Source organism: Typopeltis vanoorti, chromosome 16, assembly GCF_054136105.1.
Source record: "Typopeltis vanoorti isolate ZY-2024b chromosome 16, IOZ_Tvanoo_1.0, whole genome shotgun sequence".
Classification (NCBI taxonomy): Eukaryota; Metazoa; Arthropoda; class Arachnida; order Uropygi; family Thelyphonidae; genus Typopeltis; species Typopeltis vanoorti.
Genome location: NC_143564.1, coordinates 34099522 through 34124427, shown reverse-complemented (window position 1 = coordinate 34124427; position 24906 = coordinate 34099522). Strand labels below are relative to the sequence as shown.

The 24906-nt window shown below is 35.1% G+C and overlaps 1 protein-coding gene across 2 annotated transcripts in view; it reads right to left on the bottom strand.

Annotated features, from left to right (window-relative positions):
- Nucleotides 1-1493: 1493 nt before the first annotated feature.
- Nucleotides 1494-24906, bottom strand: part of LOC150097939 (uncharacterized) — a 28610-nt gene continuing 5197 nt past the window's right edge. The window contains exons 2-7 of one of the 2 annotated variants that reach the window (XM_090406478.1): nt 18497-18638; nt 9106-9219; nt 7099-7212; nt 3864-3977; nt 3299-3409; nt 1494-2495 (exon numbers count right to left, since the gene is read on the bottom strand). In XM_090406478.1, coding sequence (XP_090262604.1) covers nt 2467-2495; nt 3299-3409; nt 3864-3977; nt 7099-7212; nt 9106-9219; nt 18497-18626 — 612 coding nt within the window. In that variant the 5' untranslated portion in view covers nt 18627-18638 and the 3' untranslated portion in view covers nt 1494-2466. The remainder of the gene's footprint in view (nt 2496-3298; nt 3410-3863; nt 3978-7098; nt 7213-9105; nt 9220-18496; nt 18639-24906) is intronic. The other variant, XM_090406479.1, reaches the window with a different exon arrangement.

Genomic DNA, 24906 nt, shown 5'->3' with positions numbered 1-24906 from the left:
GATTTGCTAGTTTGACAAGCTTTTGATTCTATGAAGTCCTGTTCTATCCAATTTACAATGAGAATAGGCTGCATTACTTGAACCACATTTACTATGGTCAGATTCCGATTTCTTAAATGCTCTATTACGTTCCAGTAGAGGAACGCATTTTTACTTTAACTACGTTTTGTCTCATATTCAGCTTGGAGTAGCCATCTTAAAGCTTTACTCAAGTTTCTAGGTTGACACTCATAGCTTCAACCCCCCCCAAAAAATTCCCCCTTCTAATTACCTTTCGTAAACTTGCCATCCATCCTATGACATGTAATTAACCATTCCTTGGTTCTACTCAGAAAATTATTAATGCTGTCCTCTATTTCTACTAGAAATTTGATAGCTTATTCAGTAAGAAAGTTGAGGTAAATTTGAGCAACGTCTTAAAGAAGACTACTCAAGTACCTCGCTACTCCTAAAATAGCTGTGGTAAATACATATTTCATAAGAAATATGAATAACTCTTCATATGCATGGGCTGAGACTTAATCTATCCCAAATAAAGTTAGACGATTAACTTATGCGAATGTACCAGTTTTAAAATGTTTAACTCTTTTTTCAGCTAAAAAAGAGTGTGATGCTACTTTAAATCCCACAAAAGTGAAATCCCTTCGAAAAAGGGATTTCACTTTTGTGGGATTTAAAGGCCACTTACATGGGCTAAGTATTCAGCCCATGTAAGTGGGCTGAATACTTAATGTTCAAGTACGTTTGTATTATTGTGGTTGACGAATATAAATTTATTCAAGTAAATAAATCAGCTAACACCTCTTATCCCTAATAGTATAGTAGAGTAGGCAGGGCCTTTATACCTTATCTAGCTTTTGGAGACTGAGTGGGCAGTTCAATCTCCACCAGTAGCCAATCAGAGATAGCTGGCCCATGTCTATCACTAATTATAGGTGGCTACTGATGAAGAGACCAGCAAACAAGCGCTGCCATTTCCTGGTGCCTAACCCTAAAATGTTATTGTCTGAAATAATGTGGGTACTACGGTCGATTTTCTCGAGTTTACGGATCGAAAAACCCACTTGCCCACGCCAGAGATCGACTAACTTGGGAACCGGTCGAAGATGGGCTTAGAAAAGTTCTAGTCGGCGACTAGACTTGAAACTAGGTCTAACTTCGAGCGGCCAAGTACAGAGGACCAAGCACCACTTCCACTGAGCTACACAGCGTCTTATTTATTCAAGCAAGATACAGAAGCTGGAAATTGTAACATTTTAAGTTTACCAGCATCACTACTAACCTTCGTCCATAAATTAGATCTTTCCAACTTAAGCTGGAAAGATATTTATGCCAATATTCTGCATGTTGAAGCTTATAATAAACTTGATATTTGACTACCTTATATATGTCCAATAACAGCCTCTTCACTGAAGTTTATAAAATCTTCAATTGTAGCAAGTAATTCGTATCAAATATATGATGTTTCATGGATGTGAAAATAAAAAACAAAGTTATTCATGAATGTGGCTATTTATTATTTGTTTCAAATAGAGAAGGTTACAAATTTCATAAAAAACTGTTCATAGAACTGACACTTTCACTGGCTTGCAGCTTTAGACTGGTGTATAACAGCAAGAAAGTCAAGATGAATATGAAACTATCAAAGCATGAAAAACTTTTATACACTGCTACAAAACATTGTATTAAAATAGCTCAATTCTGCAAAATAAAGTTTACCTTCAAGGCAAGTAAAAACGGAGTATGTTTACATAGTTTCGTTACAAAACTGGACAGATATGTTCTCAGTACAAAAGTAAGCATAAAAATTTGTTAGAAAAGGAACTATTTTCAACTAACAGTCTCACAATGTTTTCATATTCCATTCTCTGTCGAGCAAACACTGAAGCACAAGACCACAGTACAATTCACTAACATTTAACATCTTAAAGGCTTTTCTAACACATGACAATGAAATTAACGTGTGGCAATTAAACCCTGGAAGACGTGAAGGCGAAATTTCAGTGATAATTTGAAAACAGCTGTGAAATTATGCCAGAGAAGATCTCTCGAAATTCAGTAAAGCCGTTTATAGCCAGAAGCATTGCAATCATTAATTTTGTACTAAGTTCAAAATACTTCACGTTCTGATAAATTTGAAAAATCTAAAGTCCAAATATCTTTTCAAAATCAGCTTCAGGAACTAAATACAAGTCAAATCGGAATACATTTTATTTAGTCTAAGAAATGTCTCTTTGCTCTACTTCTTTGGTGTTCTTTAACTGCCCAGAGACACAGCAAGTTGTCATTTCTTAGTTGGGATACCGTGTTCTTCCAGACGACAGGAAGGTGTTAGAAGAGCCACCAAGAAATGAATTGTAACAAAATTCGTGTTCCATGCCTTGTACAACATGGAAATCCCATGAGCAAGAAGGACTTTAACCTCCCATTATGGAGTAAAATGTTGATTACATGGATAGGTGTGATCTAGGCACAAGTCTTCTCCTGGTCAATAACTGCAAGAGAAAAAAAAAGATTAAATGAGAATGCGATGTGAATTAGACTGCCTAAGATTATGGTGGAAAAACTCAGAAGTAAAATAAAGGGAATAATCCGTTCACATAAGTTATTCAAGGGTCAAGTGGAAAAAATCTGGTTGTCCAAAAACCATCTGAACAAACAATTTGACTCCCTATTAAGAAGTTACATTAATAAGATCACTTTTAAGAAAAAAAAGTAGCTATACTGTTGCTATCGTTCCAGACTCAGTTTATCTTCAAGTGGCTAACCAAACTTAAATTTTAAGTACTGCTGTGTAAATACTTCAACGAGTAACATTTTAATCGATTCAGATATGAAATTAGTAAAGTAGAAACTGGTCACCTAGGACAGTACAAGTATAACTACGATATGTAGTATCAGTTCTGCCCATTAGTTTTTAATTTTTATATTTGAGTTAAAAAGTAGGTTCATTCCAGATGAATTATACCATAAGGTATACGAAACGAGATGAATAAGATGATTTACTTTGTTATATTGCGATTATACCGATCATTACAATGGATAAGTTATAGAAGCTTGACAATTAATATTCAGTACCCTAATTGGGTTCGATTTTCGGATAAATTAGTTTTTCAATTTACTCCTAAATAATTGTATTTTAGCGATTACGCAAATGCAAAGCAACATTAAGGCCATGCTTAATAAGCACTGACATTTATAGTGCTTAGAAATACAAATCTTGCTGGGATTATTGCAACTTAACAGTATATGTACTATAATCAATAAAGGTCATTAATGTCGGATAAGGTCGTCTTACCTTCTTGCGTTGGAAGGGAATTTTTCTCGTTAGTCTCGGTAGGCTTTAGCTGAGATGGATCAAACGACTCAATTCCTTGAAGCAATTGCTGCTGCTTTTCTTGTTCGATGGCTGAAATAGAAATAAACGTAAGTTCAACATTATGGATAGTGTGGTATTCAAAGTATTAGTTAACCAATTCAAAGCTCGACTAATGGTTAGCAATACAACAACGTAGCAAGACAATTACAGCTGTTTTACCTGAGGAAGTGCGCTACTGGGCAACACTATTACAGATAATGAAGTTACGGGTTAGTTGCACACGTTCAAGTTCCTCTGTGAAATATTAGTTATTATATAATCTTAAGTTCGTTTTCAAAAGGTTCTACTCTAGGGGATCTTCCTTAAGATAGAATTTGAAGGATAAATACGAGAGGTCAACGCACAAAGAATATTAAAATTATTCATGCAATAAAGAGGAGTTATTGTTTCAATATCTGACCGGAGTTGAACACCATTCCATTCTTAGTTCAGGGTCAGTTTAAATCAAGTTTTCAACCATGCAGAAAACACCCAACACTCAAACCTTCTTTGGTAGGGATGCTGTTTTTCACCACAGTCTTCGTCGGTCGCAGCTTGTGCCTCTGGAATTCCGATACCCCTTGCAAAAGTTGCTGATGTAACTTTTCTTGACTGACCACTGTTGTAGTTAAACATCTGAATTACAAACATGCAACTTACAGATACACTCCATAAAATTATACACATTGCTAGATTTAAAATTGAACAATTTTTTACTTAACGTTATGTGAATTCGCGATTACCTTGACAATTAACACCAATATACGCTGGCCGTAACTTTGGTCTTATCTCACCAAAGGAAATGTAATCTTACAGCTTCCTAGCTATGCTTCAGATGTTTTAAAACTGAAGTGTTTCTTGGAGGTTTGCCTATTCAAGACAAGGTAGAACGGTTTTCCTAGAGGAAACTGCTGGAATCTTATCAGACGGGCCTACTGTTTAAAAGCCTGCATGAAAAAGGCTCATCTGGTCCTAAATCGATTTCTAACCAACATCTGTTTTCAGAAGGGCCCGCCGAATATTAAATTACTTGAATAGTAGGGGTTACAATGGGGGATTAAGGTATATTACCTTTGAGTATTTTAGATGCTGGTTAACGGTTTTGAAAAAGCAGAAGGTTTTAGTGCCAAAAGAAAAATGATAAAATAAGATTGGGAATAATTAGAAAGATACTGGATAAGGAAAGGGTCAGTTTCTTTAGGTGTACATGCCTTGGGTAGTACAGAAAGTAATGGTCTCATTTCTTGCGGTTTATGCTGGAGGTTGACACTCTTGAACACAAGTTGAGCAGTAGTTACCATCTTGACAGTATAACTACTAAGTTATTTTGGATTCAGTACACTGCTATGTACAATTTTTTAAAATCGATTTAGTATTTGTGTTGTCCCAATACTTAGTGACATTTCTATCAGATTTCCAGTAGAGAAAAATTTATTGGTATAAAGGAAAATTCAAACTATGAATACATAAATGTTACTTTCAAGTTGCATCTCTTGATTTAGTAATTTGGATTAACTGAATTTGTATTCAGTAAATTCAGTGTGTATATATATATACATACATACACACACACACACGGCAGTGTTTGGCCAGCATCAGAAATGTTACCTACCTTGTGGCAATTCAGCTATCAGCACGAAACGTAAAGTACGACCAACGTATATTGTTACAATCCAATAAAAATCCTAATTCGTTAAGTTAAATGTTCAAAAGAAAATATTACATTATTATGTTCTCACTTTAAAGCTGGATACAGATTTGAACGAGTTCGACAAATGGGATATAACCGAATAGCAGTAAGCCAAACTCTTTGGAAGAAAAAAAAATATGGCTATTTCGATTATTAAGATTAATTCAGGAATAAACTAAATGCCAATGCATATCATTTCTGATTTCAAGAAATGTAGTATATCGCTTCTGTTCAGGATGCCTTACATTCACAGCCATGTAAGGCATCCTGCCACTGTCAATGTTTATCGGCAATAAATCTTGAGATTCAAATATTTTCTTTAGTTAATTACAGCAAATGAAGATGTTACTGTATGCGATTATTTTCTGTTCGGAAGTACTATTGAATCTTAGGCTCTGGTGTTGCATGGCCATAATAGCCAACTTCCTGGATTGTGATTGGCCGGCATGGGTGCAAGTCATTGCCCTCTCAATTTCACTGACTCAATTTCTGTATCCAGTGAACAAATTTTAAACATGTTTTACTTTACTCATTGTATAATAGTGTTAATATAGCTAAATAATCATGCAAGAGTGACTACTTTTGTTACTAATTCTAATTGAAGTGTTATACTACAAAAGCGAATTCAGCATTAGTTTTAAATCCTTGACCAACATTGGTTTCTTAACTGAAGGAATTCCTTTCGGTTAACATGGTACACCAACAAAAAAAAAAAAAAACGTTTACACAAAAGTTCAAATAGTGATTTGGTCCGTTCCATTAAGTTATTTTAAGACGGATGGTTGAACTGAGGGGAATTTACCTCAAATTTTACGATTTTACTGTATATGACAGTAAGCCGTGGATTGACCAAGGGTCAAATCATCAGAATTCATGACGATCTGATACTTCTTCCAGATCGTTCTGTTAGTTATGAACTTCTATAAGAATGGTAACCATCACTAAAGTGATGGCTTGAGTTGAAATTACAGCCAAAGCAACCAAAAGGCAATATCTCCTGTGGTCCTGTTTTTGCAGGGCTACAGGAGGGTATAACTCGCGATACTGCATAAATGCCGATCGCTAAAATTCTATCAGCTCAGTCGCATCATTGCAGAATTCCACCGAAAGATATACAACATTGCATATTGGCCACAAATGACCATGATAGCTAACGCAATGACAACTGCCAATTTAATTGTTCCTTCTGGATAAGGCTCACGTTGTCTAATGGTTTAAGTAGGCAAGTAGTCTTGCTGTCTCACTACCAAATGCAATGAAAGTAAATAGTTCCGAATGCTTCGGAACTATTTACTTGCAACTTGGCAAGACTTACTAATCTATAACCTACGGATAGTTTAGATTTATGAACCTATTTCATCTATTTCAAGAAGGTCAACTAATATATCTTAAGTTATTGGGTAGAAAATCTCGTTAAGAACTTGAAAGTCCTTTCCATTTAAGGCTATTACAAAAATTTGTTCCTTCAGGTTTGAAAACCAGTAATTCCATCATGGTCTTCAGGTTGCTTTTATTCTCTGCGCGGAGTTTAAAGGGCATTGCAGGTTTACTTTTAAGAAAGCTCTCTAAATCAATGAAAATTTTCGTTGCAAGTAATAGGCAATACTAATCTTCATCCGAAAGGGAAAATGCATAGCGTTAGAGATGCAACACTGACATGGTTAGTCACCAGAATCTATATTAAAAGCAAATGCAAACTGTATGTAAGCTATCTTATTAGAACTGGTTTCAAAGTAACATTAGCGAAAGATCCATTTGAAGTGAAAACACTAAAATGCATGCTAACAAATCTACTCAAGTAGTATGCATTGATGACGCCTAAACTACACTATTTCAGATACGTATGAAGCACGTACTACGTTTGCTCAAACCAATCATGCGAATTATTTTTTTTTAGGTGCAGAATTAAATGATCTATTAAGCGCTTTTCTTCACGTATTAGTAATGCTTGATCAATTCACCCCTTTCAAGAAAGGGGACTACAGCCATTCTGCAATGGACTTTGGAAGTTAGGCTTCAGGTGTTACATTAACAAGAAATATTATCGAACCTTCTTTGGTGGGCAGTTCATTTTTCTCCACTGTGTTTGAACGTTTTAGTTTAGCCCTCTGGAACTTTGTCACTCCATCCATAAGCTGCTGATGCTGCTTTTCCTGCTTCAAATCTGTGATCAATGGCGTAAGATTGCATATTTCAAATTGAAAGTACTTAAGTTTCAGGAATATTTTCATGCAACTGAACTTTTTAAATCCTAAATAGCTTTAGCAGTTGGCAATAAAATAAGCATTTTAAACATGAAAATATGGTAAAAACTAGCATTTATGTAATGAAAACATTTGAAGATTTGGTCAAGTTTATATACACTTGCTGTTACCTACTCGACATTTAAAGCTTTGAATTTAAATAAGATAAATGAATGTTGCAGCATTTTAAAAAAGATTAGAAGTTCAATTATGAATTTAATTATTTAGTTCCAAAAAGTATTAACACAATAAGTCAATATTCTGAGATTAGTTTAAGGATTTCCATTCGGCAAAACTGGGATGTGTCATGTTTGTAAATTTAATATTCATTGTATATTATCTTCGCATCATTTTGCAATTCCTCGATATATGATAAGACAAATTCGGTGCAAACTTAAATTCAAGCTGAAATTTCCATCACCCAAGTATTGAACATGAATAGATGGAAGGGCTCGTGTACACTTCCCAAATATTGATTACATAGTTGACATAAAAAATAGGCTAAAACACGTGGCAATTACTTTTAAAGTCACTTCGAAATGTGGTGTTCATGTTTATTCACGGGACAAAGTTTCATACGAAAATTTCAGAATATAAATTAAGTATTGTTACAAACGATCAGGGAATTCAGACATTTGAAACATTTCTTTAAATCTTGCATTCATGGATATTTGGGTGATGGGAGAAAGAATTATTCTCTTAAGAAAATATTAAAGTATGCAACATTAGTCATCCTATTCCCATTTTACGTCAAGAAATTACTTGAAATTAAATAGGAAATCAGTGACTGATGTTGCATACCCTAGATTTTGAAATATTTCTTATGTATAGAAAAGAAACTGATAATACATGCAATTTCATAGCATGTGCACTCATTTCATCTAATCTATTTTAAGCATGTAACGTTAGTACATTATAAAAAAGGCACGTCAATAAGCACTAGTCTAAATGACATCAATAAGAGTAAACAAGACTATGGAAACCCACCTAGAAACGATACTGTTTGCGACTTTAGTATCCATGACAGAACGATATTCATTTGAAATACAGAACCAAGTCAATTTATCATTCGCTATATATTCGAGTCAGTATAATTAAAACTGATAGCAAGGATGTATGAAATAATTATATTCTGAAAATTAAGAAACTTTAGTTAGCTAAGTCACTCCGTATATCGCCAATCATAACAAGCCAGAAATCAACTTTTAAGTTGGGAAAATAGCGAGTAGATCAATCGATACACATTAGCCATCATACTTAGCAAATCACATTAGTGAGAACTCAAAAGGTATTTTGAAGCGAATGTAATTCAAATTAGTTTCAAAATTGAAATCAAACCGACTTAAAATTAAGTATTAGCTGCTGACGTACACTCAACTGTTATTTTGCATAAATTATAGCTTACAAAATAAATTTAATTTGCCAGTTTTAGTATTATACCTTGTTAGGTCATTCTTAATGTTAGCCTAAGTGCGTCAAATTTAAAATAGTCTCCAGTGAGTTAAAACAAAATAGGGATGCACTCTTTTTGCATTTTCCCCAACACATTTTAAAAAATGAAAAATTAGTAAGGTCGTTAATTTTAATACATTTGTCTCAGCAAAAAAAAAAAAAAAGGTAGCCAGGAATCTGTATTCCATATTACTGAAATAAGCTTTATTAGACCCTTGAAATTAATGCGCGTGTTACTAAAGCTTGCACTACTGAAAAGATCTAACCGATCTTGCTGACTGATAAGCCTTGCCAGCATTGAACAGCCCAAACTGAGTAGAAGCGCCAAGCCATTCGGCAAGAGTAAACACTGATAATATTACCTTCAGCTTTTGGCAACACCGATTTCTCTATGGTTTTAGTAGGGGATAAGCATCCTCTGTCAAATGATTCCACGCTGGCAACAAGATTCAGATGTAATTTCTCTTGCATTATATCTGTTTAAGAATTCAGACATGAATAGAACAGTAAGAAAAATGATACGTTATACATTCAACTACACGTTGATTCATACGAAAGCATAGAATGGAAATGAGTCATGTGCTTCCCTCTGTCATTTCTGATAGAGGGAGAACAATCGATTATAATGCGTCGTTTTTTCAGTAGTTACTTAGATTACTTAAATTTATCTTAATTGAAAGAACGTTCACAAAACTGGCATTCAAATTAGCTACACATCTTTGAAGAATATATTGATCTGGATGATAAGGATTTAAGAAATTACTTCAAAGCATTCATCTTAGATTTCAGTTAACGTTTTCTGAATTCAGAAAGCTAACTGAAAATTCAATATTTTGTTTCGTTTTAATAGAGGTGGAGACTTTGCTTTACTTTTTCCTTTTGGTGGGTTTCATAAAAGGTGTAGTACAGTTACAAAAAAAACCAAAAGATTCCATTAATATTTGGTAGCTTGATTGCTAAAATCTGCAAATTCCATTTGTTTTAAAATCGGAAAATTAGTGATGTATCTTGTCACCAGAAGTGATCGATTCGATCCAGTAGCGAATTATTACAATTCATGAGCAGAAATGTTTATTTTCGCAGTCCGCTTATGCTATCAATTATTTTGATAAATGTGATTAAATTATGAACCTACATTTTGCTGCATGTTAATAACGTTTGTAGATCAGTAAGCTGAGAGGGCGCTGCCGATTTGTAATTGTTTAAAGATTTGTGTCACAGTTTCTTAAAATTCAGGTGATAAACCCGAAAGATGAATAAATTTCATGAAAGTTACTACATGTGGCGTTAATAAAAATTTATTCATCTTTTTGCATTATCGTGTGAATTTTAGGAATTCTGTAAGTTTATGCGCTACGTAAAATTGATGTAATCGGGTAAGCCTAATGAGATATTTACTGAATTCGAATTAAAATTATTCAATTAGTCTAAGTTCGTTCAGTTGTGTCGAAGTTATTGGCATTAGTTTTATTGTAATAAAGTGCAATGTTATAATACTATAGTGGAAAGTATTATTTTTTATTTATTTAATTATTTATGCAATAAGACACACGCTAAGTAATTTGATCGAGAATCAAGTTTTATGAAATTAACTACCCAATCGACCATTACGTGTATACACGTCAGTTATCAATGATGAAGTGCATATTAAAATTGCAACACCATTGATATTACACTGAAATATGGATACGAAGCGCATAAGGAGCGAAGTATTATATCCATATTGACGTCTGTGATTTAAACTTGCCTGGGAGAAAGGCATGGACAGGAGTGAATATTTAAGATGTTTACTTAGCCTTCAGCTGAAGTAAAGAACTTGGTATAGGGAACTGTTCCTCTCAAACCAGAAGTTTATCAAACTGTTTATCGATGCGCCTTCAAACGTAATTTGAAATTGTTTCGTGCATGGTAATAAGTGTTACCTAACCAATTTTATTTTAAATTGCAAGGAAACCAAAAAGGGATGCAAGGTAAGGACGATGTGAACAGCATGTGTATGGTGCCAGCGGTAGACCGCTACGTTAGTCTACTGCTGGTGCCGTAGTTTAAAGGGATTAGGGTTATGTTGCACTATTGACGGATGAGTACCTTCATAGGTTAGCATGAACCAGGCTAATCCATCTCCTGGCATAACACAGACAAATTTTCTGGAAAAGTTGCATGAAAAATCTCCAAAAGGAGGTTAAGGACTCATCCAGGGAGGGAGCTCTACACTGACCATCTCCACTACTTAATTCAGCTACACAACGCCATATATACCAACTACGAATGGGGAAGTTGCTTTAATTTTGTGAATTCTCATTGCAGGTGAAGATTAATCGTCCATGCTTCTCAGACCTATGGGAAACAACGAAGTTAAAGCAACGTGGTAATAACTTTATAGGCAACCTATATGCCATCATTATAAAAGTTCCTTACGTTTACTCATGAAAGTTTTTCTTTTGTAAATTAGGTGGCTGATAAGTCACGTTTGTTCCCTAGTATTAATTACTTGAATGACTATAGTTTTAGATGAGGATTACAACGCCAGTCCCACTACTTTAAGAAAAAGTTTGTGACGCGTTATTACGAAAGCTGCACTGAAGTTTTAAAAAAAAAAAAAGTTGCTGGCACCAAGAACCGCGATGTGCTTTCGCAGTCTGGAGACAGACAACCTGCTGAGAAGTCTAGTTATTTCCGCCTCGGCCTTTTACTCCTACACACTCCGTTCTAAAATAGAAACGACACAGATAAGATTTAGCTTTTGTAGGCTTGGTTAGCTTCCAGAGATGGGAAGACTACGTCAACGATTGCAGTCTGTTTTAGCCATCTCATTCCAAAAGATCACTTGTGACTGCTAAATAGGAAAACTGAAGTGCGGTACTCGAAGTCGATTCTATCTAAAATGATAGATATCCATTTTGGCATTGCTGATCTTGCACTGCATTTAGCAGCTAGCCGAAGTCAGATTGTTTTTGAATAAGATTAAAATTAGTTTGAGAACGCTAGAGAACACATTGCGATTAATTAGTCAAACGTCTTTTGATCATGAAAGTGTCAATTTCAGTCAATGCGCTTGTAGAATAAGTGGTGTTAGAATTCTAGGAATTATGCCAACTATGCAGTTTTAGGATGACTAATGTAAATTTTGATGTCTCGCCTGCTTAATACTTCAAGTCACAAAATGCGTTAAATTTCGCTCATTTACAACTACATCCTTTCCCATTGCATTTTATGCCTTTGTCGCTAGATAAAGGTCAAGTGCTATCCTTAAACAACTTTTAAGGGCAGGGAGGAGCTATGGTAATTAAATTTCGTAAAATGATGAAGCTAAGCCTGAAGTCTGTTTTAAAATCCGATTCATTAATCTAAAAATTCATAAGCAACCGTGCTTTGACTTTTTTTTTTCTTTGCTTCTTTAACTTTTCCTGGAGTTTATGAAACTACTCTAGAAACAAAATATAGGTAATGCGAACATCTCACTAGCATAAGAATCAGGTGAATGATTTTAATTACATTCTGTAAGTCAACATTATGGAAAGACGTTTTTGTGATCAGCCTAATTTTTCACAGCCTCGAGAAACTGAAGTTACATTAGCACTGAAATCGAATTTTTAGAAGGCATCAATGGCTTAAAGTAAATCCGACTTCAGCTTTCTAAGGACGCACACAAGTCAGTAGAAATGGATTCAAACTTGTACAGCACATTAAGTTCTAAGTTTGCATCTGTACACTCAGGATGTCATTTGGGTTCAAGCCAAGATGCATCGACCATAGACTTTCGAAAGTTCACTTATTGCTATAAGAAATTTTGGGTTACAAACATAACGCAGACAGTTGATGAATTATTAGCATGACAGTAATATACTGAGTACTGGAAGTCTGATTGAAATAAAGCATTTCGTACTTACGTAAATAAGCTATGTTCATCTGAGGGGGGAAAAATGGCTGTTTCATGAAATTTCAGAAGGAATTGAAAACATTTGAATCTTTCTAAGCTTACAGCAATTGTAACTATTGGAGTCTAAATAGTCAGTTGACTAATTTTCCAGTCGTCAGAAAGATTAACTGGAGAACAGTTGTAAATTCCATAAATTGTTTAAAAGAAATCGAAATTGAATGGGAGAGTTCAGAGATGATCATTCTCTAATAGAATAAGCATTTATTTCACAGATCTTTATTAGAAAGAGCGAGGTCAATTAAGACAGGATACTGTATTCATGTAAAACTCATTCTGGGAATAGTTTGAGAAGCCAAGATGAAGCAAACATGAGTCTCCGTAGCTCAGTCAGTATAGACGAAACCCTTAGATCGGAAACACCTGGGTTCGAATCTCGCCAGTGAACGTGAGAAACCTTTCTCTGGTCTCTTTCGACGAAAGGTGAGTTAGCCGGTCTCATACGGGAGGTAGGATATTTTTTCACCCGGAAACAGGTTTGTCGTCCCCCAGAACACGCGCATCTGCAGACAGACACCGGGAGGCATAGGGTCAACCAGCTTATCCTTGAGTTACAGTTGCGAAGTCCAAAAATATTTGGAAAGGTCGTGAGCGCTTAAGTGCCTGTTAAGACCACTGATAGGAATATTAAAAAAAAAAAACAGGATTTCGCTAATAAAATTAGTTGAATGAGCCGAGTGGCTAATTTCAAGCAAAAGGAGGTTTCTATGATGCAATATTTACTTGCATAGCGTGGAGAGTATTCTCTTATTTCATTTGACCATCGAGAATTAAGGAGATGCAACATTTTACCGATGTCTTAATATCTCCTAAAAACGTTTAGTGGGGTAGAAAAGCTCGCATCTTTCCATCGATACTAGTTTCTACAACAAAAGTGCTTAGTCATTTCGAGGGTTTTTGAACTCTACTATCATTTAAAACGTGGGAAGTGTTATCCTGTTAACTACAAACACCGTTTAAGTTACTGATGCGAATGCTGCCGAATTTTCTGCATACATTTTGAACCCCAGTAAGCTTCTGCCCAGACTATGGCAGTATGTTTTTTTTTTTTTTTTTTTTGTAATCTATTTTCTTTGCTTTGTGGCATGGAAAAGCAGAATTTCCGAGGAAAAAAATTACCTAAGCGATTCGAACATTAACCTCTACTCTGAACAACTAATGGTATAATTACCAATCTGAATTGTCTGAAACACTGTGCGAGCGCATCGAATTGAGTGAGAAAACCAATTGTATCTTCGCTAGTCCAAATGAGGGTTGGCTCTACGCAGTCATTTCAAAGACTTGGCATAGATACCTCAGGCTTGACCTTCAGGGCGACATTACTGACAAACTACGGGTTTCAAGAAAAGCAACGACAAAATCCACACGCGATTCGAAACTGTGTGGGAGACGAATGTACTCAACTTTCGGCAGTGTCCCAAAATGCGAAACGTGTGGTTACTCTTGTTTCTCTATCAACAGCTTAATGAGGTAGGGAAGGGGAGAAACGCAAGTGTGTAGAGCCGACAGACAATTGTAAGAATATTGTGTCGACCTTCGTAACCAAGTTCAAGGCTAAACTGGCAATGAAAAATGTTAAAGTTAAGACTTCCACAGTCTTAAGTTTATTTTAGGTGGTTCAGTAAAAGAAAGTGAAACTAAGATTAGAATAACAGATTTATCTTTATAAATCTCTCGGGGGACCCTGTAACCCTAGAGAACAGGTCCCCTGGGTGGCGGATAGGGGAGCCCACCGTGTGTCTGCGCGTATATGGTGGGATGGTCCGAATATACTGAATAAGGACTCGTGGACCAACAGGGCCAATCATCTTGATTGTAAGGGAAGCGGCACTCCCATGGACCCCTAGCTGGATCTATCTCCTCTCACGTTGAGGAAGATCCACTTACTTTAATCTTTCCTATAAGGCCTTATTAGCCAACCCTTCTTATTTTATGACCCCTATGCTATTAGAGTACTAAAGGGCCATGGGGTCTTTTCATTTCTGGCCTTACAACTATGCCCTTTCTATAAATCTTACTGTAATTCTTCTATAATCTACTCTTTTCCCCTTCAATATACCCTATTCCTCTTATGGGTTTAAATTCGGAAGAAGGCTAGTTCAGAAGCCTTAAAAAAAAAAAGGTAGCAGCCCTACCACTGAACTATTCCATCGTCAGGCTAGTTATGTTCTCCATGTCATCCTGACATGGAGAACATAATTCTACTAGTAAGCTGACAGAAAAAGATAATTGATTGAATCTATAGGAAACGACCCTGGAATGGAAAAAGGTAAAACAAAAATGGAAACGACAAAATATAATACACATAGCAAACTGGAATATAAGAGGAATAGCATATAAAGAAACAGAATTAGACCAATTATTAAATGAAAGAAATTTTAAAATAGCAGTAATAACTGAAACAAAAAAGAAATTAAAAGGAACCATGAGAACTGAAAATTTTAATGTGATATACAGTGGAGTTGACAGAGACCAAAGAGCACAAGCAGGAGTCATGATTTGGATTCATGACTCCCTTTCAAAACAGCTAAAACATAAATTATGGAATGAAAGAATAATAGAAGCTAGAATAAAAATAGATAGGCTATTTAACAATAATTGGTTTAAATGCCCCAGAAGAGGGCAGAGAACAAGATAATACTGATTTTTTATAATCAGCTACAAAAACATAAAATAAATAAAAATGATTACGTAATTTTAGCAGGAGACTTAAATGCAAGAATTGGAAACACGAAAATTAAGAATATAGGAATACATGAAGAACATACTCCAAACAGGAATGGTAAAAAATTGATTGACCTTGTAGTTTATAATAACCTAAAAATAATGAATTCCTTCTATAAACATAAAGATGTACATAAATATACTTGGGCAGCAAGAGGATGGAAATCAATATTAGATTACTTTATACTAAATGAAAAGACATCAAAATTTTCACTAGATGTTAGAATTCACAGATGATATGAAATAAGCAGTGACCACTTCCTTGTTAAAATAAAATTAAGATTGCCACCTAAATCGCTACAAGTAACAAGAACAGAAAGAAAAATTGAAACATTTGTTTATAAAACTAGACTATTGAATGACACAAATGTACAATGGCGATATGAACAAAGAATTAACCAGTATCTAGACAAAATAAAAACAAAATGAAAAAATAGAAATAGAATGGCTTAATATAAAAACGATACTAAATGCAGCAGCAAATGAAAGCTTAAGAAAGACCAAAAAAATTCAATAAAAGGAAAAAACTGAAGATCTGGGATGATACAATCAAAGAAATAATCAAAAAGAAAAAAGCCTATCACAAATGGTTAAGCAGTAAAAGATTAGAAGATGAAATAGAATATAAAAGAATAAGAGCCATAGCTAAAGAAGTCAGAAAAAGACAGAATCATGGAACAAATTTGTTTCTAATTTAGAACACGACTTATATAAAATAAGACCCAATGTATATAAAATTTTGAAACACTTAAATGCAGATACCAAAGAAAAAACATAAAATTAAACACTGAATTGAAATTAGAATTTCTAAATTGCTACACAGAATTGTGGACAGACAAATATTTTAAAAAAGACAACTGGCAAACAATTAATGAAAAGGAAATAACTAAAGAATTAGAAATCAGCCTGAAAGAAACAAGAAACCGAAATTCACCTGGAGAAGAAACTAGGTTCAGAACTATATAACTATGCAGGAACTAGATTCAAAGAAGACTTATTTTTAAATAAAATTTATTCAACTGGTATCGCCCCAATAGAATGGAAAAGCAATTGTGATTCTATCTTTAAAAAAAAAAGGTAATAGAGATGACCCTAAAAACTATAGAGGTATCAGTATACTAAATTCCTGTTACAAAATATATAGCAAAATCTTAAATAGCAAACTAATGAAATATTCCGAAAACTATTTTAGAAGTACAGAATGGATTTAGAAAAGGACGATCATGTATAGACCCGGCCTTTTGCCTAAAATTAATAATAGAGAAAAGAGAATACAATTTAGAAACACATTGCATTTATTTACTTTGACAAAGTTAAAAGAAACATTATTTAACATTAAAAGAAAGACAAATACCAAATAATATCCTAAAAGCTATCACAAGTATAAATGAAAATAATCAAATACAAATAAGATTAAATCACGAGCAATCATATACGAGAGATAAACTAAGGGGTCCGACAGGGATGTCCCCTCTCAGCAACTCTTTTTCATATCTACTTAAATGAAATAATAAAATGGAATCAAACATTACATCAAGGAATTAAACTTTCTCCTTCAGTAAACTCTCCTCTTTGCCGACCACCAAATAATAATTACAAATTCTGAAGATAAACTACAGAAAGCTATTTTAGATCTAAACGAGATATCCAAAGATTATGGTATGATAATATCAAACAGAAAAATCAAAAACTATGGCCTTTAAAGGACAAGATCCAGCAAGAACTAAAATAGTAATAGATAACAAGATCTTAGAACAGGTGAATTCATTTAACTAACTAGTATGTATGATCACATGAAAATGATATAAACGTAAAAATTGCAAAATATTTAAAAATAACAGGTGTAATTAACTCTATATTTAAACCAAACCTAGTTCAAAAACAAACTAGGCTAAAAGTATACAATACATTAGCCTTACTGGTCTAAATGTATGGAAGTGAAATCTGGACAATAAAACAAAAAGACAAAGATTAACAACAGCAGAAATGAAGTTTATGAGAAAAACTACAAAGTATACCCTATTTGATCACAAAAGAAACGAAGATATTATGAAAGAATTAAACCAAGAACCAGTAATAGAAAAAATTAAAAAATATAAACATAAATGGATTGAACACGTTCAAAGAATGAAAACAGAAAGATTACCAAAACAAGCCTTAAAGTACAAGCCATTAGGAAAAAAAAAACCGGGACGTCCTCTTAAACGATGACTTCTATGGCCGGAACAGGCCATGCTAGGCCTAAATCCTTGATACGCATGATGCCTAATTGGAATGTTTAGTCACAATCCGAGTATATTAAATGTTCTACATAACAAAATCTTGTTATATGCAACTAATTTTTAGTCAAAAAATTACGCGTTCCTGTTTACATTTAATGTTTTTTTAACTTATTTTTGAAATGTTCAAATCCTTAAACTGACTTGTAATTCATTCTGAGCAATGTAACTAGACAAACTGAAGTAGCCATTTTTATTTTTAAGCAGTAATTATCAAGCAATAGCGAAAGTGATAACAGCGAAATTCAAGTTCATGAGTCTACTTCTCCCTGTTGACCTCTTATGTCAACGAGTTACTGCGATATGACAACAGCATGTTTTAAGACTGACAATTTGACAAGTGAACAAAAGCAAGACACTTCAAGAATTTTTCGCTCTATTTGACCTTTTAAGAAAGGTATTTTAATAACATTTCTTTTAAAAAAAATGCGAGACGTTGGATTTGAATGACAATGTCAAAAGAAATGATTCACATTCCTCCCAAAGATGGAGCCACTATCACTGTTTTTAAAATACACTGCCGAGTTAAAAACTGGCACGACTGTCTAAAAAATTGGGTTGGTAAGGGGAAATAGCAATGCACATGTAGGATGCGCATGTGCCATGCGCTTGAGTTCAAGTATTAATATAGAACGCGTCATGTTTATTAATAAAATCAGTAAGATAGTTTTGTCGCTTAAGACAACTTCGAGTACTAATATTAAACGATTTTTTTATTACCAATTCATTATCGATTCCTTGGGATATTGAACACATACGTTCCACGTTTTCTTTCGGGATAAATAACGCTTCAAGAATTACAAAAAGTTTTACCTTCTTTGGACGGAAGAGGGTTCTTTTCTTGCACTTCAGCGTGTCGCATTTTAGACGCGTCAAAAGAAGTCAATTCGTTCTTCATGGCTACAGGCACTTTAGGAAGTTCCTCTTTTGTTGGGCTGGACATGCTGGCTGAAATCTGGAAAAAACATTTGTAATTAAGTAAGATTACAATTTAGTAACAAACTTAAAAAATGATTATAACAACGTGAAGGATGAAGCTAATTAGCTTGTGTCCGATATTAATTATTAAGTTACTGATGTTGCAATATTAAATCGCGAATATTCAAAGTGAAGGGGGACAATATTGACATGAAGTTCGTGAACACTACATTATAGTTCTGAGAAGGTAAAATACAGGATTCATTAATTTACCTAAATTGTATAATTGAAGCCAAAGTATGCAATTAGCCAAAATAAGACTTATGACATTTCAATGAAATGATTCACATTGTCGTTTGACAAAATGACATCGAAATATTCAGTCCTGATCGTTCCGTGTACACTTTGAGATGGTGACATGGCCAGCACTTAAGGCTGCGAATCAGTCTATTACGTATTTCCCTTCAGAGGCAAAAAAACTTCGTGAATGAGACCACTCAACTGAAGGAGGAAAAAAAAAAAACTCAATTTTTCGCTTCTTAAATGGGATTCGAACAAGGCTCTTTCCAATCATAGGGCATTCAATACCACCCGATTCCTAAAGCAAACCGCAATCTCTGCCTAAGATCAGTTGAAATGAGGATTGAAATTCCTTGCGTTCTAGAGGGGGATTTGATTTTTATACGTTTTCAATACAGGAAGTGGCTCTGCAGCTTCCTTGTAATGTAGAAGGAAGTCTATTGCACAACTTTGTATGGAGACAAGACAATGTATGGAGTGAGGGATGCTCACGAAGTTACTTATGCCAATTCCTATCACTAAACCTAAAGCGTTTAGTTAAGGTGGATGAGTGAATTAAGTGAAACCTGACCTAGAGGCCAAGTTATTGGTTAAAGAGTTGATTTCTCTCAAGTATGCATGCTAGAGGAATTCGGATCCACATCCTTCGGTTCGAAAAAACTCAGATTACGACTAGAATGATGTATGGCTTTCTTCCTGCCGGTGTTTCTAGGAAACTTTGGTTTACGGTGAACAAGCAGTCTTCGTTACATATCAATTTCAACAGTGAAATTGGAAGAGATTACAATGCCAAAAATCCTTACATCCAATAGCTATCATTGAATTGCATGATATTCTTTGGCATTCCTGAAGAATAAAAGGAATGCCTAACTACACCTGGACCAAGTTTTGTCTTAGAAATAAAAAACGTCCAGCTACATTTATGGAAGAAAATAATCCGATTAACTGTTGAATCAGCAATGAGAAAATTCCTTTTAAGCAAGGAACCACTAGAGAACCGAATGCAAGTTTCATAGCGATTTTAGGAAGGTTAATCATGCAACTTCATTATCGGTCAGTGTCATGGGAAAGATGCATAAGCTACGTCATTTAAACCATAATTAGTTTTTGGATGCTGTGCGAAATTTGCAAAACAGAACATGCGTGCACAGGCAGGTATCCTGTCCGTTTCGATTCGATGTTCAGTATCAGTCATCCATTGACTGATACTGAAGTTCACCCAAGAATTTTGGCAAACTGTATTCTGCAAAGTAGTTGCATCTGCAAAAATTGCTTGCTATCGATGATTCGCATTTAAATCTTCAAATGCGAAGTGCAATTAGAACGACAATGTCAGATACCGATTACCATGCGTTCGTCACCGTGGTAGTAATTATGATAGCAAGGAAATAGTTCAGAGAAGAAGCTTCCCGATTTCACTTGTCCCTAAGAAGGCAGATCTTATCGAAAGAAAATAACCTAAATTAAGTTCAAGATCCAAAAAAAAGTATCTGCAGTAATTAATTTTTCGCCATTTCCTAAAATTGCTTTAACAATTATTTAACTGGTCATCCACCCATCCCAAACATTAAATGTAACTTGCAAGGAGGATGCGGATCCATGTTGAATTCAGGGTATTGTATGTAGGTCTTGTGTCCCGTCTTGAATATGCAAATTATTTCAGTACAAGTTCGATGGCACGAAATTGCCTCATGCATTGCGCTGCTTTAATTCAGTTGGAACGTCCCTAAAAAGACAGATCTTATCGAAACTGAATAACCTAAATTGAGCTCAAGATCCAAAAATATTTTGCAGAAATTAAATATTTAAGTTCATTGTGAAACCAGCAATATTTGTGGAACTGTTGACCAATAACGATTATCGCTTGTGACTTCAAAAGTAGGATCCTACAATTGGGATTAACTTCGGGGATTTGCGTGTCTGGGGAAGAGAAAGGCAATTGATTGAAATACTTGGCAAAAGTTCCACAAAGTTGCAAGAAAATCGATCCAGATTAAAAATGCATTTAGATGAACATTGCTTTGGGAAAAATATTGAAGTCGTGTTTAGGGCTCCAAGATCCGCATTCGATTGAGTAATCGGCGATATTAAAATTAATAAGTTCATATTTAATCTGTTTCTAAAATTTAGATTAAAATTAAATTCGCATCTCAGTCAAGGGGCAGCATACTTAATTCTGCGTGAGGAAAGGGTTAACACTTTAAATAACCAAGATAACATGATTCATAGAAAGGTTATTAGTTATGTAATATTTCAGGGGTAACTTGTGACAGGGAAGAGGATCAAATCCAGAAAATAGCGGCATAAGTATTTTGTACTGCCCATCAGATCTTTCAATGGACCTTTCAGGTGAAGGTTGTTAGTGTGTGGGGTACAATAGTTACCATTCTTTGACCATTGGGTTCATAGTTACCGATTTGCATTTATGCCTATTCAGTCACCCAGAAATCAGTACGTTGAAGGCCTCTCACGTCCTATAGTAATACACTAAACGGCGACCTTCATAGAACGTTGACCCTACACACGAAGGCCAAAGTGACGACAGGATTAAGAAGCTCCGACCTGTTAAGAAAACAGCTTCCTTACTGAGGATAGGGGAGAAAGTAAACCTAGAAAAGCAAGTTCCCGAAGTTGGTAATGTGCAGTCTAATCCAGACTGGGGACATCTTGCCCGCAATTAATTCTTTTCAATACAGTTATTGTATAAGCCACTAAAATATAGCATCAACAATTTATTCGATTATTTCAATTCAATGCGGACTGAAAAAAAAAAGACGTCTTGAGTTGTATTACATTTGTCATATTTCCCTACCTAGTTAATCGGTCACGTGATGACTTCTGCCGGCGTAAGTTTCACTTCTGTGACCTGCTTTACAAAAGCAGAACAGAAATTTAAAGAATTTCCAATTGGAAATATTTTCTTCGATCAATGATTCAAGGTTTAGTTTTAAGGTTTCAAAACACGTTAATAACTCAAAATCAAATCAATGCGATGCAAATATTTGATATGCATTTATTTACGTCCTGCCTTAATTTTGGTTTGGTTTTTTTAAGCCACATTCAGTTGTATCACTGATCAAAGTTATTTAATTTCGAAACTGCTTGAAATATTATCATTCGTGTTGATAGATCAATAGCATCTCTCAAAAGCTTAATTCAAGGAATGGTGGGTCACAGAATTTAGTTTGGGTGAGCTTAATAGAGGCCTTATTGTATCATGCATGAAATAAGAAAATGCCAATATAGACTATCGACCTTGAAATTAGCGTTCAGTTTCGTAGCAGTAACTTGGGATTGCTCACTTGTAGAAAGATGAACATATTAGACTAACATCGTCAGGAGTCGTCTTTCAAGAGGTTATTCCCCTGATCTTCCGATAGAATTAGATACTTTTCATATATTCGAAATCTTACTGTTTCATTTGTCAGGCAAAGGAGTACTTATAGGATTATTTCCCAATGTGTTTAATTATAAAGATTTGGTCTTAAATATTTTAACACTAAACGCATTTGGGCAGTTAGGAATAAGAATGGCAAGCTCGCTTATCACAGCAATGATGGCGTTATAGTCCATTACTTCTAAAATTATCAGTATTTTCCAACTATCTTGAAACTTTTGTGAACGAGGAAGAATAAATGTATTTAGAGTAACGGAAAGATTGGGATATCGTCAACATTCCATTCTCTTCAATGTTTATGTTTCTTTATCCAATTCTGAGTTGTTGGCTGCTGACACCACTCGCCATCTGTTACAGAATGAACCCTTTGTCTCTTAGCGGCGGGTTCGTTCGAATAAAGGGCCGCACAAAAAAACGCGATTGCTACGGACGATTTTTCACATGTCAAGTTTACATGCGACAAACTGTGGTGTTAAGTATCAGTACTTGGTGTTCGTGGTGAACCCCCCACCATTTACAGGATAAATTGGGGTCAAGATAGTTCGTGAGAAGATGATATTCTTCTAAAGCTTTCCCCACCCCAAGTTCGAGTATCAAATGTTTGCTCTGTAGTAGATGACGCTGCACGCGAAAGAATAAACACCGCTCAGCCAGTGAATTTTGCCTGGAAGTTGTCATGGAGATATGCTGATAAATGGACGACCTAGTTAGTCAAAAGCATTGCAGTCATAAAATAAAATTACTCTTGAAATTTCATTAGAAACTTGTTTGGTAGAAAGCCTTGTCCATCCATTTAAAATCAAATGCTGTATTCTTTATTATTCTTGTTGGAGTCCGTTGATTTTATTTTTTCTCGAAGGTGATCATCCTACACGCCTCTGCTCGAGTAGTAAATATAGAAAGGCCTTCAGTCAAAAGTATTATGCAATTAGATTGTACGCGATCTAGTTACCTCGCGCAAACACGCCCTCTAGTAATGTTGGTGATGGAAAGTTATCTACGACAGACAACTGGGAAAGTATTTTGTAAAGGGGGTTGGCGCTGGAATGTCGACTAGAACCGGAAATGGGCTCGGCGGACCGAAGATTAAGCGGAAAGGCGAGAAGGGGCTAAATACATCCATTATTCAATGAATAGTAATGATTATGATGTAGAACTTCAAGTTACGGGTAGCGTCATCGAACTCGCGTTACTTGAAAAGGCTTTTCGCTAGGATGTGACCGACTTTGGTATTTCAAACAGGATGCTCAAGTATACGCTCTTTCCAGTTACTTTTTTTGGGGGGGAATGGTGGCAGCCATTCGATATCATTTAACGTATCAACTTGAAGACATTGAAATTTCTGTGACTGGAAAAATTAAAACCGAATAAAAAAAATTTACTGCTGATCTTAAATTACCGTAAAATACAGCGAGTTTTAGTAGTTAAAGCAATGACGGACTTGAGTATTAACTTAATCTGAAATACCCTAAAGATTAACATCAACCGGATGTTAGTAAAATTGGTTGCTTTCAGGTTCGGTTTTGGCTTGTGTATTTACAGGAAAGGTCATGGCAGACGAAAACGGCAGGTACGGAATGCATGATAATCTTAGTTTTCACGATTAAGCTTTTATGGCTATTCAAAAAGTTCTCCGAAGGATCCTGCATTTCTAAACGCCGCATTTTTTTTTTTTATCACAGGGGAAACGCATTTTCAGTGACTCACCCACGAAAGTCAAACCTATATAGTATATTTGCTACCATGGGCAGCTAAGAATTTGTGTTATAGTTGGGAAAAGAAACCCTGCTCGATGGACCAAACAAAAGCTTCTTCCAAGTCTCTTCAGGCCCCCAATAAACAAGTTAGTCTCATTGGACAATTTACTACCGTGGGCTTCTCACCTAAAAGCAAATATCCATGCACCAGCAGCCTGTTTAGGCGGCGATTTACAATGAGTGGTTAAAAATCTGAGTACCCAAGTCCAGATTCAGAAAGTACTCGAACATTTCTTTTATTATTAGTGGCTTTAACATTTTACGAATTTCAATAAAACGCTTGGGTTTTTATTCGCTCATAAGGAAACCCACTGTACCTAAAATTCATCTGGCTGAAATTTCTGAAAGGGATGAAATAACCATTATGATCATGTTAGTTTCATGACATTTTTTCCTTTTAATTTCATTTAAGAGTTGTAAAGAATCTAGTGTGATAGAAACTATTTCGGCTGTTCGTTTTTGCTGCGAATACTTCAGTTTCCCAAAGCAAAAGAACCATACTATTTCTCCCCGAGCTTCCCGGGAGGTCTGAGAACATCTTTTCAGATTTTAATCATGGCACAGCGGATTTAAATCTAGAAGACTAAAGTCTAGAATAATTCAGTTTCGTTATTTATTTAAAGTATCGCAGAGGAAATTTAAACGATACACGCTAATACTAATTAGTAGTGGCCATTTCACTTACCGAAGAGGTTTCATATTTTCGGGTGGGACTTAAAGATGCGGCATTCGGCTGCTACAGTCAAATTATTCCATAACTGGCAGAATGTTACCAAATTTTGGCTTAAAGATTTGAGCGTTTACGTACTTTGTTTTGAAAATTAATTTCCCGAGAAAATATTTCCTGGAGA